Below are 16,296 nucleotides of genomic sequence, written 5' to 3'. Positions count from 1 at the left end.
CCTCTTTCTAGCTAACTCTAGCCGTGTCAAGTTGACATACCACATTCCTGGCCCAGACTCGCATAACCTTTGGTGTAGCTGCTTCTATGATACCTGCTCTCTGTTCTAGGAGTGCAGTAGAAACAGACCAGAAGGTCCGAGTAGCCCGATGCTGTGAAGCTGTCTGTACACACATGGTGGATTTGTTTCTTGCTGAGGAAATTTTCCAGACTGCAAAGGAGACACTCCAGGAACTCCAGTGCTTCTGCAAGTATCTACAACGGTTAGTTCTGTGTTCTAACAGATAAAATCCACCTACACAGAAGTCTTTTATCGGGTTCATTATGTGTGAGCTGTCAATTCCATTAGCCAGGGATGAAAGGCTCACAGATTTGTAAGGATAGAGAACTGAAGTAGACTTAGAATATCCTGTATTTGAACAGGTATTTATAGAGTGCTTGCTTTTTATTTATTGTTTGTTTATTGGCTGTACTAGATTGTACAGGGGAATGTCTTTGAATACGTTAAACAAATAATTCACGATAGATTCACTAACATGAATGAACCTCTCAAACTGACATTCTCTTTTAAAAACTGCTATTCTCTTGAAAAAGCAAAAAAACAAAACCATGTATTTTTTAGATTTATTTTATTATCTTTTTTTGTATATAGTATTTTTTATGCATGTATGTATGTGAACCACAGGCATGCCTGGAGACTAAGGATGTCAGAAGACGTGTCATATCCATTGGGACTAGAGTTACAGACAGTTGTGAGCTGTCATAGTGTTAGGAACCAAACCTAGGTCCTCTGCAAGAGCAACAAATACTCTTAACCACAGCACTAACTCTCTAGCTCCTAATAGTGATACATTGTATGATGCTGTTACCTCATGGTAAGTCACTGTGAGCTGAAAGTGCATTTACTACCTCTGGACTTCCCAGTACAGCAGCTCAGCCACAGAACGCATTCCGCAGCGTCGGGTGATTGCTTTCTGGGCTGACTGGGTAGTAGCTAGATGTAGAAGGGTTTCTCAAGATATTGAGAAAGTATTGTATAGCATATCACAAGTCTAGACAGACCTTCTTGAATGTGGGTTCTATAACTGACTGTGAGGGTTGCAGAGAAATCAAATAGTGACAATAGTCAAAGGCTCTGAGTGTTCAGTGACCAAGGTCCACTCAAAACCCAATGTGTAATAACCGACACTACACTGCAGCTGAAGACACAGGATGTGGATTCTCCACTGCTGTGCTGTCTGTCATACGAGGAGTGAACATTGTCTGTGACTCAAGACTGGTCTTTCCGTAGAGGGCCTAAAGTGCCCTTACTGTTCAGACAAAGCTTTATATTATAGGAATAGAATAGTTTCGTTAAGGAAAAAACTAGAATCTTGATTCTTTTTTTAAAGATTCATTTATTATTTTATGTGTAGTGGCGTTCTGCCTGCATGTGTTTCTGTGTGTCGTGTGCATGCAGTGCACAGTCAGCGTAGAAAAAGTAGAGGAAGGCTCTGGTTTCCTGAAACCCAAGTTTCTTACAGACTGTGGGAGCTGCATGTAGGTGCTGAGAATTGAACCCTGGTCCTCTGGAAGAGCAGCCGGTGTTCTTAACTGCTGAGCCGTCTCTCTGGCCCATGAAAAACCTCCAGAGCCATAATATTTTAATATCATTATCCCTCAGCAGCTACCAGATTGGTGTAACTTTGGGTCATATTGTGTTAGACAAACAAGCATATCTGTGTCCTCAGTATGCACATTTACGTTCATATTCAATAATAGTAGAATTATATACACCAAAAGTTGTTTTAGTAAATCTTTTTATAATTTATTATGATTAAATGTTTGATTTCTATACCTTTTTTATACCTTTATATCAGAGGTTCTATACAAATTTCTTGGGTGAAAAGGGATTGTAAATAGAAAAAAGTTTAAGAACTCTTAAGCTAGGAAATTAAATTTGAAGTCCATTGTTTTAATGAAGTCATATCACTTTGGTAATGTCATAAAGTAAAAAAAAAAAAAAAAGAAAGAAAGAAAAGTCCAGCTGTTAAGTTTGAGTTTCTTTCTCCATAGTAGAAAACGACCAATTTATGAAGAAGTATATACAAACAGTCTATATTCAAACTAAAGAGTCTAGCCCGTTTCAGGTTGGGAAATGGTGATTGTCGTCTAACCATGGTGGGAGCCCAGAGGTGATCCATTTTATACTGACACTTAAATAATAATGTCCTTGACGGTAGCAACAGTATAAAAAGGAACACACCCAGGAGAAAACTTTCTAGGACAGACCGCTGTCCATTCTTCAGAATTAGCAGCGACTGATCCCCTTCTAGAAACTTTACCCAATCAAAGGTGGAGGACCGACCTTTGTAGCATGGTGTCAGGTTCTCCTGTTACTGCTATCACAGTGTTGCAGTATGCTGTTGGGAGTGTCTATGCCTTAAAGGACTGACCCTCTAGTGACTGTCACATGGCACTCTCTATGGCTGTGACAGTGCCTTAGCAACCTGTCTTGTATTAGCGTTTTACACATCTGCTTACATGCATGTTGTTGGGACCTGCATTCCTGTTTGCTAGTCTGAGGGGCCACTACTTATTAAATTTGTGTCCAGACTGCCTTTCAGAGGTCATTCAGTGCTTGTACTTCTGTCCGGCACCTCAGAGCTCACTGCTTTTGTTTTTTATCACGCCCACATTGTAATTGAGATTAATTTTCATTTTAAGCACTCTTGCTGGAAACAAAACTTAAATAGATTGTCAAAGTCACACTCCCAGGCTGGAAAGGTGGCTTAGTGGTTAAGAACATTTGCTGTCCCTGCAGAAGACATATGTTTGGTTCCCAGCACCCACATGGTGCCTCACAACCATCTATAGTCATGTACAAGGTGTACATATATGTACACAGGTGAAAAAACACTAACATACATGAAAATAAAATAAATAAATCTAAAAAAAATGATAACAAACAAATCCACATCTCCATATTTGTATGCTGGACTTTGTAGTTCCCTCCCCACCCCCCGTGGATGAGCCTTAAACACACTATCCAATAACCATATGCTGGTTTGTCTTCTAGGTGGAAGGAAGCTGTTGCAGCCCGGAAGAAATTCCGGCGTCAGATGCGGGCCTTCCCTGCAGCCCCGTGCTGTGTGGATGTGAATGACCGGCTGCAGGCACTAGTGCCCAGTGCAGAGTGCCCCATCACTGAGGAGAACCTGGCCAGGGGCCTTTTGGACCTGGGCCATGCGGGGAAAGTAGGCATCTCCTGTACCAGGTCAGTGCCAGTGGCGTGTCCTCAGGGCTCCACGCCCCAGTTAGTTTTAGCGTGAGACTGATGACTGTGGATGAAGATGGGTAGAGCCAGAAAGTGAGGCCAGACATAGGAATGCATCTCGAAGGTTGTGTTTCTCCCAGTTCTGAACACGTGACCTGTCCACCACTAGGAAGAGAGGCTCAAGTTTTGCATGACCTTGAAAGGGTTAGGTTCTGTTGGTAGGCTGAGGATGACCCCTGAGCCTGCCCGTCTACTTCCAGACATTCTCCCATTGTGCCTCCTCACATCCACCTCCACCTCCTATGGCAGTGTCCCTTCTTTCTGTGTCACCCTCAGCCAGGCCCTCCCCACTGTTCCTCCCAGTCTCCCTATGCAGTCCAGTTCCTGAGGCCCGAACTGTCCAATCACAGCATCTCGGGCTTGCTGTTTCTCTGTAGGCACAGAGTCAATGCTGTCTCTCTGTTTGTTTGTTTGTTTGTTTGTACAAGGGCCTTTCACAGCCATCTGCCTCCCGGTGGGCAGGCCTTAGGGAGACAATATGGAGGTGCCATAGACTACCTGGTGGGGTATGGCTCTTCCTCTGGCTATCACAGGAGGGTCTCACTGAGCGTTTTCTCCTATGGTTTTGTCTGGTCCATTAGCTCCATGGTCATCTTTGTGCCGTATGCAAACAGGGCTTATAGTCAGGCCCATACTCTGAAGTCATAGGGGCTTTACTCTGACCCAGGCTGTGGTGACACAGTCAGGCTTCCTGGAGTCATAGTTTCTTTGTTTTTTTGAGACAGGGTTTTTCTGTGTATCCTTGGCTGCTTGGCCAGCCTTCAACTCAGAGATAACCTGCCTCTGCCTCTCAATTGCTAGGATCAAAGGTGTGTGCCACCATGCCAGGTATATTCAAATGTTCTGGGAACCACACTAGCCGTCACAGAGGCTCTTCGCTCTCATGAGAGGGTGCTCTAGGAGGGCAGGGATTTGGTCTGTTTCTCATAGGCAGCTCCCAGTGAGGAGGGCAGCAGATACTTGATGGGGTTGGATGACCTGTTACCTTCTCAGTCTAAATAGTCTCCCCAGGAAACATTGAGCATTACTTCTCACTTAGAAACAGCACTAAATACTATTGATTATTTATTCTTAAATTTTTCATACAGTATATTTGACTGTATTTTTTCCTCTCCCCCAACTCCTCCCAGATTCTTTGTTTTCTTAAAAACAAAAGATAACGATAACAAAACAAATCCCATGAGGTCTGTTTTGTGTTGGTCAGCTCCTCCTGAGTGGGAGGTCTGTAATCCATTTCTGGCACTAGAGGAAGTAAATACTACCAATTTCTTTCCATGGGTCAAAAGTCACCTTTTATAGTCCTGTGTCTTTCTCTTTTTATTATTCGTAGGTTGAGGCGGCTTAGAAACAAGACAGCTCACCAGATAAAGGTCCAGCACTTCCACCAGCAGTTGCTGAGGTCTGTGAGTCAGTCTCACTGTTTGAGTTGTTCCTGCTTGGGTACTGTATATTGACTCACCCATGGTGCTCTGCCCCTTCCAGTAATGCCGCCTGGGCGCCTCTGGACCTGCCGTCTTTTGTGGCCGAGCACCTCCCTGTGAAGCAGAAGCGAGTATTTTGGAAACTGGTGCTGGTGTTGCCTGATGGAGAAGAGCAGACTCCAGAGAGTTCTGGCAGGTCAGAGGTTCTCTGTACGGGGAATATGGATGCTGGTCTGGAGAAGGACTTCTCTGTTGAGAGTTGCAGGCAGGCAGGATTTTTGTTGGGGGTGTTTGTCTCATTGTATGGGTGGACACCAAAGGTTTATGTCTCAGTGTATTTTGCTTCTGATATTTATTTAGATTTTTATCATTTTTCTATATACAAAGCATTATTCCATATACGTCCAGAAGCTTTAAGAGTCAAAGATTATTTAAACCTATGGTATGGTATCCTGATTAGTATCTACTTTAGTTAAGGTTTTAGCCAGCATGTTTATTTGTGCACTTTGTGCTTGCAATACCCACAGAGGCCACAAGAGGGCATCAGATCCTTTGGAGCTGGAGTTAGCAGCCAGTGCTCTTTACTGCTGAGCCATCTCTCCAGCCCTGAGGAATATTTGTTTGTTTTGCGTGTGTACCTGTGTGCCACAGGGTATGGGGGTCAAAGGACAGACTCGCAGACATGTGCGCTCAGTCTTCTAGTGCTGTGACTCTAGTATAGCTCCTCCCACTGGTGACCCTTAACCATACAGTTTTCATTGCTACTTCATAACTGTCATTTTGCTGTTGTTAGGAATCACAAATATCCGTGTTTTCCGATGGCCTTAGGGGACCCCTGGGAAAGGATTGTTCAGTCCTCCTAAAGGGGTTACAACCCACAGGTTGAGAACCACTGCCTTACACCATCTGTCTCAGGTTGGCAGTCTTGGCCACAGTGTCTTTTATCTACAGAGCTCTCTCACTGGCCCAGTATCAGAAAAAGTTTGATTCTGTAAAATAGTTCATTGGTGGTGGTGGTGGTTGTTTTTGAGACACGGTCTCACTATGTACCCTGACTGTCCTGGAACTGGCTACGTAGATCATGCCGGCCCCAAACACAGAGATCCAGCTGCCTCTGCCTCCCGATCGCTGACGTCAAAGGTGTCCATCCACACCCCTTACTGAGCTGACATCAAAGGTGTCCATCCACACACTGTACTGAAGTGGGTCTTTGTAACTCCATGGATGGTTTCTATTGCTCAGGGTCCTTTTCTTGGTTCACAGTTTTAAATCTCATTAGAATGAGGCAGCTTCATGACTGTCCTTTCCACTTACTTGGACAAATAACCCAGTAGAGGTCCAAAATCCATTTTAAAATAATAACCTGTTTTGTGCAGGTGAGCTTCACAGTAAGACTTGGTGTCTGGGACCCTGTATCCATGTGGTATTTCTCTTGTTTTCCTGAAGACTTCTGTAAGTCATTTTAAAATTAAACATTCCCTCGAATGTTTCTTTCTTTCATCTACAGAATACTAGAAAACTGGTTAAAGGTCAAGTTTACAGGAGATGACAGCTTGGTAGATGACACACAAGATAATGCTGGTGACATCCAGACCCTCTCAGTCTTTAATACACTCAGTAGTAAAGGGGATCAAACAGTTTCTGTCAACGTGTGTATAAAGGTGAGTGACAGTCACTTCGTGTACTTACATCCAGATTTCATTTTCCTCATCAGATGTCACTAAAATTACAAATTACTGTTTATTCTCAGAAGTGGTTTAAAATGATTCTGAGATGATCAGAAGTAAATGCCATTGTCTACTTTTCTTCACGTCTTGATTAATATACCGCCGGCATCTGCTTGGTGTAAGGTTTTAGTCTGTATTCTAGGAGAGCAATGTGTTTTGCTTTCTGTCGTGGTCACAGATGGCAGATAGGATCCATTTTCTAAGAGGGAAGTTTACTGTTGCTCATGGTCTTGAAGGTTTCAGTCCATGACTGATTGGCTTTGTTGCTGTTCTGAGAAAGCACATAGCAGAGACAAGCCTGTACACTTAACAGCCAGACACAGACAAGGAGGCTGGCATCCCACAGTCCTCCAAAGGCATCTCCTCAGTGACCTCACATCTCCACAGATCCCACCTCTTCCGTATCCCTCCACCTCCCAGTCATGCCCAGCTGAAGGCCGAGCTGCCTCTTGAGGGCCAGACTACAGAAAGCACTGAGCCTTGCTGCCACACACCTCCTTGAGAATGTGATACAGTCTGCAATATTCCTTTCTGTTTTCTCTTTTGCTGGACTCAAGGTGCAGCCTCTATCTAGACAGCTTACCTTAGATCTCCCTTTGTCTGATGTCAGCACTCAGCCCTGGCACTGGACTTCTATAGCTCTTTGATCGTGACGGGTTTCTCAGTCCTTATGCCACTTAAACACGATAGTCTCTCTCTCTCTCTCTCTCTCTCTCTCTCTCTCTCTCTCTCTCCCTCCCTCCCTCCCTCCCTCCCTCCCTCTCTCTCTCTCCCTCTCTCTCTCTCTCCCTCTCTCCCCACCCCACCCCTCTCTTTCTGGTTTTTCAAGACAGTGTTTCTCTGTGTAGCCTTGGCTGTCCTGGAACTCACTCTGTAGACCAGGCTGTCCTCAAACACTTTTTCTCTTTTACCCAGAGAGAGAATTACATTTCGCAGCACCATGTATTTCCTGTGCTGTGGCTGTCCTTAGTAGGCCTTCGAGTTTGAAGTAAATGTGTGCATATAGTCTTGGAACAGTGCTGGCAGACGTTGGTACTTGTCTGATGTTGGTGTTGGGGATAGTAACAGTACCATTTCTTCATTTAGTCCCTTGTCTGACATGTGTCCTCTAGATTCTGAAGAGAGGCCATGGGGGAAGGGGTGAATTTCTGATTCTCTTCCTCTCTGAAAGTATACTTAGCTTATATTCTCTCCCCCTACACACCCCACCCTGCTTTTTCTTGTTTTGTTTTATTTTTTTTTTGTTGGGTTTCTCTGTGTCGCCCTCACTGCCGACTGCCCTGGAACTCAGAGATCTACCTGAGTGCTGGGACTAATGGTGTGTGCCCTCATGCCTGGTCCCGCTTTGTCTTTGGAGGACTGTCCAGGGCACAGTGAACGCGTGGTGAATGGGGCACTCACCGTAGCTGTCCTTGCTGAAGCAGGTGTCTCCTCTATCTTGTCCTGGTACATTCACCCTGACATCTTTGATTCTGTCGCAGGTGGCTCGCGGCACCCTTACTGACAGCACCCTTGATGCTGTGGAGACCCGGAAGGACCTGTTGGGAGCCAGTGGGCTCATGCTGCTGCTTCCCCCCAAAGTGCAGACTGAGGATGCAGCGGAGGAGGATCTGCACTGGCTGTCGGCTGTCCTGCAGCTCAAGCAGCTTCTCCAGGCCAAGCCCTTCCAGCCCGCCCTGCCGCTGGTGGTCCTCGTGCCAGGCTCCAGAGGAGACGCCGCGGGAAAGGCAGTGGAGGATGGTGTGTGAAGGAAGCCCCATTCCCGATCCGGCGCCTTTAAGAAGTGGGTGGGGCTTGAGCGAGATGGATGGCCTGCAGAACAGGGTGGGGAACTTTGGGACTAGTGCCTTATTAGTTCCGTCCACAGCGTGGAGGGCCAAGACTAGCTTGGGATGCGTCACACGTGCAAGTGAGTGTTACTACATGGAGTCTTCCTGTTTCTCTTAAAGGTCTGATGTTACAAGACTTGATTTCAGCTAAGCTGATTTCAGATTACATCGTTGTCGAGATTCCTGATTCTGTTAATGATTTACAAGGCACAGTAAAGGTAAAGTGTCATCCTTCTTAAAGCTCTGTCAAGATACTTGTTGATTTCTCTTCTGATCTAGCTTGAGTTTTATGTAAGTGGTTGTTATTGTTGTTTGGATTTTGAGATGGTGTTGTGAGGGGCAGACTGATCTCAAGTTAGCTAGGCAGTGAAGGTGACCTAGGAGCGATGCTGCCTCTTCCTTGTCTGTGGGGAATATAGGCATGCCACCGTCCTGTCCTGCTTAATTAGTGATTAATTAGTGATTTCCACTTTAATCGTATGTTATATAAATATATAACTTTCTAAAGATACAGGCAGGAATAAAAATAATTTAAAAAACACCCATATGTTATGCTTTCAGTAATATATGAAATTAAATAAGTTTTTGGCTTTGCTTTTATGAATTTAAAATGGCCACTTATATCTTACATCTGATTGTCAGATTTACTTAATTATTTTTTTAGAATGATTGCTTTTACAAACTATAAAGAAATAATATTCCCTGAGATTTCCTGAAAAGGTCTGCTGAGAATGGTTTAGGAAAAGAAGCATAGGGATTACATACGGCCCGGGGATGTAGCTCAGGGCACTCTCCGACTGGAGACATAAAAAAGGTCCTAGGCTATATCCCAGCACTGCGAGAAAACGGAACCCAAGCTGTACAGGGAGAGGGAAGGGCAGAGTGTGAAGAAGCTTCCCGGCATCCAGTGAAGCCGCTATTTCTAGGGATAGGATCACATGTGATTTGTGTGGCTCTGCTTCCGTGGGTGCTGAGGAAGCCCTCGTGAGGTCCCAGGTCCTTCCAGGAGGGCTCTGCAGGCTCCACTTACTAGTAGATGAAACTCAGGGGAAACCCAGACTCAAGCACAGAGAGAGGGCTTGTGCCCTTTCCTGCGGGACTGAGATTTTGTTCTTGGGGCAGTTTCCTAATACAGCCCTGGGCAGTGCTAAGCCTCCTTAGAAAACTACATTTTAAAAAAATGGGTGTGGATTGTTTGAAGATCTCTCCCAATTGTCTTGATCCTCAGGTTTCTGGAGCAGTCCAGTGGCTGATCTCCCGATGCCCTCAAGCCCTAGACCTTTGCTGCCAGACGCTCGTTCAGTATGTTGAGGATGGGATCAGCCGTGAGTTCAGTGGTCGGTTTTTCCGCGACAGAAGAGAGAGGCGCCTGGGTAGCCTAGCCTCCCAGGAGCCTAGCGCCATTATTGAGTTGTTCAACAGTGTGCTGCAGTTCCTGGCCTCTGTGGTGTCCTCCGAGCAGCTGTGTGACATCTCCTGGCCTGTCACAGAATTTGCTGAGGTGGGAGGCAGCCAACTACTTCCTCACCTGCACTGGAACTCACCAGAGCATCTAGCTTGGCTGAAGCAAGCTGTGCTTGGGTTCCAGCTTCCACAGATGGATCTTCCACCCCCTGGGGGTATGTACCCACCCTGAGGGAGGAGTGGAGGGCTAGCCTCCTATTCTTGTTTTAGAGACACTCTGCCAGGGGTGGGTTCTGGTGTGAAGTCTACAGTCCACTTCTGCTATATACCCATCTGCATCAACCTTTGGGTTTCTGGATTAAGATAAAACAGGATCTTATAGAGTGGGAGCAGTTGTCCTTTTCCCCAGGACAGTCCTGAGACTGTCCCAGAGGTCCCACTTAGCAGAAGAGATAGGCTAGCTGAAAAGCATGAGATTTCCGTGACTGTCTGAGCTGCTGACCCTGCTGGTACCACAGCACTTAAGTGCTTGTGTAGGTCAGTGTTCCTTTAAAGTCTGGCTGTGCCTACTGAGCCCGGGGATGGGCCTATGGCTGTTTGATGCAGACTCCACAGGTAGCCAATGTGACTCAAACCTGGTGCCGCAGGGTCCCATTCTTTCCTATGTTAATGCCACTGGGAAGGAGGGAGCCTGGTTACTATTTAGCTGGCAGAGTTTGTGGCCTTACACACAGTAGCCCTCTACCAAGAAAACAGCATTAATAATATTTCATGTTCACTGATTCTTGGTCAAACCTGTAACTTTCTCTGCAGCCCCCTGGCTCCCTGTGTGTTCCATGGTCATTCAGTATACCTCCCAGATTCCTAGCTCATGCCAGACACAGCCTGTCCTCCAGTCCCAGGTGGAGAGCCTGCTGTGCAGAACATACCAGAAGTGGAAGAAGAAGAGCCTCTCTCCAGGCCAGGAGTCGGGGCCTTCTGTTGCCGAGATCCCGTGGGATGACATCATTACCTTATGCGTCAATCACAAGCTAAGGGACTGGACACCCCCCAGGCTCCCCGTCACATTGGGTAGTTGTTGTTCAGTGTGTGGGGGCTGAAAGTCATGAGACTTCCCTAGGCTAATTTTACCAAGCGGGGAGTGGGGAGGGAGTGAGTGAGTGAGTGAGTGAGTGAGTTAGTTAGCTTTAAATAGGGTCTCATTATGTAGCTCTGACAAGCCAAACAAACAAAACCATCTCCACTCTTTTGCTAAAATTAGACCAGGAAAGTCTTAGAAACGTTGTGAATCATTAAGATTTGACTGGGCATGGTGGTCCATATCTTTAACTCCTATACTCTGGAGGATCTCTGTGAATTTGAGGCCAGGCAGGACTATAGAGAGAGACTCTATTTCAAAAAACACAAACAAGACCAGGTATGTAGTGCATGCCTTTAGTCCCAGCATTGTGAGTGCGGAGGCAGGCGGATCTCTGAGTTTGAGGTCAGCATGGTCTATAGAGTGAGTTCCAGGACAGCCAGGGTTACACAGAGAAACACTGTCTCAAAAAACTAACCAAACAAACAAACAAACATGCCAATCAAGGAAAGGTCCTAGGTAGGAGAGCATAGACTCTGTTCCCTGGAATAGGCCTCCTAGGTTAACTCTTTAAGAGGGGATGCTACAGCTCTGAGAGTTGTTCCTATCCCCTCCATAGTCTGCATGAATGCATGTCCCATTCAAGCATGGAAGTCACATTCCTGAGGTCTCCCCTTAAATAGGTGGGATCAGGCAATATCAGGTGGTCATCTGCTGCTCCTTACATGTGTGATTTCTAAAATCCTCTTGTCCTGTTTTCTCAGAGGCACTGAGTGAAGACGGTCAAGTATGTGTCTATTTTTTCAAAAACCACTTAAGAAAATACCGTGTTCCCTTGTCTTGGGAACAGGCCAGAATGCAGACGCAGAAGGAGCTTCAGCTGAGTCAAGGACGGTGAGGTCCATGTTGAATGTGTTTTCTCTCTGTTCTAAACCATGCTGGGCCACGTCTGGACCACTACACATGTCCTGTCATGGACCAGCTCTGGCAACCCTGCAGAGCACGAGTTGTCCACACAGTGTAGACACTTTTTAGAGGAGTTGCTGGCACCTCTCCGTTTATCAGATGAGCTTAGATCAACCCTAGTTGGAGAAGGCAAATAAAAGATCTGGTGTCTCATCTCCTAAACCCAGTTCATAGATACCTGTACACATTCCCCAGTAGCCTTTCTCCCAGAAGAAACAGTATCAGTAAGAGAACTCTATTAATATAATTTGCTGCTACAATAGAGAAGCAGGTGGTCATTTCAGTAAGTGTTGAAATAATTTAAAATGTTTATTTTGTATATATGGTGGATTTGCCTACATGTAGGTCAGTGCAGCACTTGTGGGCCACCGTTGTATTCCCTAGAACTGGAGTTACAATTGTGAGCCTACGGGCAGGTGTGGGCATAGGATTCTCTGGAAGGACAGCAGCCAGTGCCATCAACAGCTGACTCAGCTCTGCAGCCCCCACAATGAACTTCTTAAACTCAAGGTCAGATGGCTGGTTCAGCAGGTCAGGGTACTTCCTGTTCCACACTGACAACCTGAGTTTGAACCCTGGTATATCCACTTTAGTTGGAAGGAGAGAACAGAATCCACAGAATTGCTTTCTGACCACTCTGTGTGCACTACCTATGGCACTAGGCTACTGTCTTAGTTTCATTTCTCTTGCTGTGGTAAAATACTCTGACAAGGCCGGGCGGTGGTGGCGCACGCCTTTAATCCCAGCACTTGGGAGGCAGAGGCAGGCGGATTTCTGAGTTTGAGGCCAGCCTGGTCTACAGAGTGAGTTCTAGGACAGCCAGGGCTACACAGAGAAACCCTGTCTCGAAAAACCAAACCAAAAAAAAAAAAACCAAAACAAAACTCTGACAAAAGAAACCTGAGGGAGAGGGTTTGAGCTTACTATTCCATGTCAGTTTCTCACTGTGGGGAAGTCAGAGCAGGAACTTGAAGCAGCTGGTCGCAGTCAGAGCGAAGAAAGGATGTATGCAGGCTTGCTGTAGAGGACGTGTGTAGAGGACGGCAGCTGCACGTGGTGGTTTGGGTCTTCCCGCATCTACTAATGTCGTCAAGACAATCCTCCACAGACATGTCTGCAGACCAGGTTGATCTGACAGTCCCTCATTGTGCCTTCCTTCTCAGAGGATTCTGCCTGCTTTCAAGCTGACAGTTAAAATGCAAAACATACCCCAGGAAAATAAAAGCAGTAACAACAAAACATCATGTTCTTCCATAAAGCATTAGGCATGAAGGCAGAACCAGTCTGTGCTGTCTGGGTTGTCCCTAAAGTTGTCTGATGGCCAATGATACAGAATAGACAGGCATAAATATCAAAAACGAGAATGCCACACAGTACAACCGCAGGCTCAAAAGAATCAACATTGAGCCCTGGTGGCAGTCCAGGGTTCAGCAAGGTAACTGGACAGTGACTTAAACCTATCAGAAAGTCTCCCGGCATTGAAATATAGAGATTAATCAGTAGATAAGAACACTCGCCCTTGCAGAGGACCCAGGTTTGATTCCCAGCACCCATATGGTGGCTCATAACTACCCATGACTCCAGTTCAAAGGATCTGGTAATCTCTCCTGAGCTTCTTGGGCACAAGGCACACACACACACACACAGGCCAAACACTCACATGTAAAATAAACCTTTAAAATAATAACAACAAAAAAGATGTGCTTCTTACTTTAGTATATAGAGGTGAAGAGATGGCTCAGTAGTTACATTTGTTGCTCTTCCAGTTTTTAGGGATCTCATGCCCTCTTCTGGCCTCCGTGGGCTCCTGTATTCTTGTGCTACATATAAACTCAACCCAGGCAAACATGTATACATAAAATAAATCTTTTTTTTGTTTGTTTTTTTCGAGACAGGGTTTCTCTGTGTAGCCCTGGCTGTCCTGGAACTCACTCTGTAGACCAGGCTGGCCTCGAACTCAGAAATCCACCTGCCTCTGCCTCCCAAGTGCTGGGATTAAAGGCGTGCGCCACCACCGCCTGGCCATAAAATAAATCTTAAAATATGTGAGAGACAGAGACTGACTAGTATAAGAAATAAAGGCCTGGATTAAAGCTGATCTGAGAGCCCAGTGCCTCTAGAAAGTAGAACGTTTGGAAACAATAGCCGTCCTCTCTGTGTCTGTCTGTCTGTCTGTCTTCCTTCTTCCCTCCCTCCCCCGCCTCCCTTCCCGCCTCCTCTCTCTCTTTTATGTTATGTATCCCTGGCTGGCCTGGAGCTCACTTTGTAGGTCAGACAGGCTTTGAGCTCACAGAAATCTGTCTGTCTCTGTCTCTGCTTCTAGAGTGTTGGGATTAAAGGCACATGCCACCGAGCCTGACCAACAGTGTTTCTCTGTGTGCGAATCACTGGATAGCTCATAGTATGAGAACTGCCCTCTCTTGTTGCCATATTCCCTGATTTGAGGGAATTTGAGGCAGGCTCAGGGCTGACATGAGTATAAACTATCCAATAGAGCGCATGAATCTTGAGGCTTGTGTTGATTGAGTGAGCACGTGTCCAGCCGTGTCTGTGTGCCGTGCACAATGCTGTCATCTTCTCTCTGCCTTTCTTGACTGTAAGAACTTCCACCCTTGTGCTTCCAGCTCGGAGATGAAGTCTTTTCATCCTCCTACAAGCAGTTTCCCTACCCCATTGCTTCATGTGCGCCATAAAGGGAAGAAAAGGGAAGAGAGTGGCCGAGAGGGGAGCCCCAGTACCCAGGACCTGATGCGAGGGGCTTCTGCAGAAGAGCTCCTGGCACAGAGTCTGTCCAACAGTCTGCTGGAAGAGAAAGAAGAGAACAAGAGGTTTGTCTGTCCCCTTCCTGTGTATTCATGCATCTCTTCCACTTCCTGCAGGCGGAGACTGAGCATGGCTCTGTGAAGACAGCCAGTGCTAGGAAGGGGCAGCTGGGCTGGCAAGGGTTATAGTGATGAGACTTTGTTAAAAAGAAATGAAGGACAGAAGAGAGAGAAGAGAAGAAAGGAAGTGAGATATTTGTAAAGTGTAAGCGTGGGGCTAGAGCGATGGCTCAGAGTTCAGAGCACTTGCTGAGTTTCCAGAGGACCTCATTTTGGTCCCCACATCCCCAGCAGGTGGCTGGCTTGTACGCACCTGAAGCTCCAGTTCCACACTCTGACCCCTCTGGCCTCTGTGAGCACTCATGTGCACACACTCAGAAGTGCACACACACACACAGACACACACACACACACACACCTACACATACCTAAAAATAACTTTTCAAAAGTATAAGCTCTTAAGAGATAGACTATGCTCTAGAAAGACTATTCTAAGGTTTATCATTTGAAATTGGCTTCATTGCTTACTAAGTTTTCTAGAGAAGGGGATATGTGTGGCTAAGTCTACTTAGCTTGGTCTTCCATAGCTGAGCACTGCCTCTGGGCCCTTGGGAAGTCTGAGGCCTCTGTGGGTCATTGCTTACTAGGTGGGCAGGAGCTAGCACAGACCCTCCTCTGCTTAACCGACTTCCTTCCCTTTGTACCTTCCTCTTCCGGTCATTCACACTGAGAAATAGAACTGGGAAGACAGAACTTGCTCCAGGCTGTCTTCCCACCACTCTTTCCAGCACTGAGGACTTAGGCTACTCTGGTATGCCTCTCCCTCCTATTATGTAGGTGGGGTCAGCTCTCCCCCTGGGTTACAGTTTCACCTCCAGCCTACTCACAGTGCTCTACCCTTAGCGCTCTCTGGAGACATTGCCCTTCCCTCTACTAGGTCGTGCAGTCAGCGCACAAACCACAGACACACTGACACATGCTTCTGATGCAGCTCCTCTGTCTAGTCGCCACCCCATGCGTCTCCAGTCGTCGCCCTCACCCTTTGGCCCTCTGCAGCCTGCACTCTTGAGTCTGCTCACGAGTTCTTGTCCCTGTCAGTGACCACCAGCTTGTCAGCCTTGTTTCGAGTCCCTTCAAGGATTTAATAAACCCAAGAACACCACAGAGTGACCTCTGACCTCCACATGGGATCCACATCCACCGTGGGCACTCGGAACAAGGAGTTGACAGGAAGTGAGTGTGGGATCAGCTCTCGGACTCTGTTCCTCAGTCTACGTCTCATAATGTTTCAGGTTTGAAGATCAGCTTCAGCAGTGGTTATCACAGGACTCACAGGCAGTCACAGAGTCCACTTGCCTTCCTCTCTACCTCCCCCAGGCACTAGTGTGCTCTCCTGATACTCTGAAAGCTCAGGCCATGGGGAAAACATCTACAAGTCCTCAGGTGAGAATGTACCCTTGACGTTTCCAGAATTCAAGACAGCCTCAGTGGGCCCACACCTTTAATCCCAGCACTCCATGAGTGTGAGGCAGCCTGGTCTACAGAGTGAGTACCAGGACAGCCAGGGCTACACAGAGAAACCCTGTCTCTGTCTTGAAAAATGAAGGAGGTCGGGGGAGAAAGAAAAAAGAAAAAAAAAAACCCTCAAAACCATTTTAAATACCTTAAAAGTTCTATCTCTTTAAAATATCCAAAAGTTCACTCTTTCTCTGTCCTTATCCCTTCCCTCCCTCC

The 16,296-nt window shown here is 46.4% G+C and overlaps 1 protein-coding gene across 1 annotated transcript in view; it reads left to right on the top strand.

The window, feature by feature from the left end:
• Nucleotides 1–16,296, top strand: part of Mcm3ap (minichromosome maintenance complex component 3 associated protein) — a 46,301-nt gene that overhangs the window by 26,885 nt on the left and 3,120 nt on the right. Inside the window, exons 17-28 of the mRNA XM_028773916.1 lie at nt 110–262; nt 3,058–3,255; nt 4,646–4,714; nt 4,798–4,932; nt 6,244–6,397; nt 7,945–8,203; nt 8,413–8,510; nt 9,521–9,911; nt 10,510–10,767; nt 11,539–11,668; nt 14,365–14,568; nt 15,855–16,005. Of these exons, the coding sequence (XP_028629749.1) occupies nt 110–262; nt 3,058–3,255; nt 4,646–4,714; nt 4,798–4,932; nt 6,244–6,397; nt 7,945–8,203; nt 8,413–8,510; nt 9,521–9,911; nt 10,510–10,767; nt 11,539–11,668; nt 14,365–14,568; nt 15,855–16,005 (2,200 nt within the window). The remainder of the gene's footprint in view (nt 1–109; nt 263–3,057; nt 3,256–4,645; nt 4,715–4,797; nt 4,933–6,243; nt 6,398–7,944; nt 8,204–8,412; nt 8,511–9,520; nt 9,912–10,509; nt 10,768–11,538; nt 11,669–14,364; nt 14,569–15,854; nt 16,006–16,296) is intronic.

The sequence above is a fragment of the Grammomys surdaster genome, unplaced genomic scaffold (assembly GCF_004785775.1).
Source record: "Grammomys surdaster isolate TR1022 unplaced genomic scaffold, NIH_TR_1.0 237, whole genome shotgun sequence".
Classification (NCBI taxonomy): domain Eukaryota; kingdom Metazoa; phylum Chordata; class Mammalia; order Rodentia; family Muridae; genus Grammomys; species Grammomys surdaster.
Note: the sequence above shows the minus strand (reverse complement) of the source record. Positions and strands in the feature narration are given on the sequence as shown.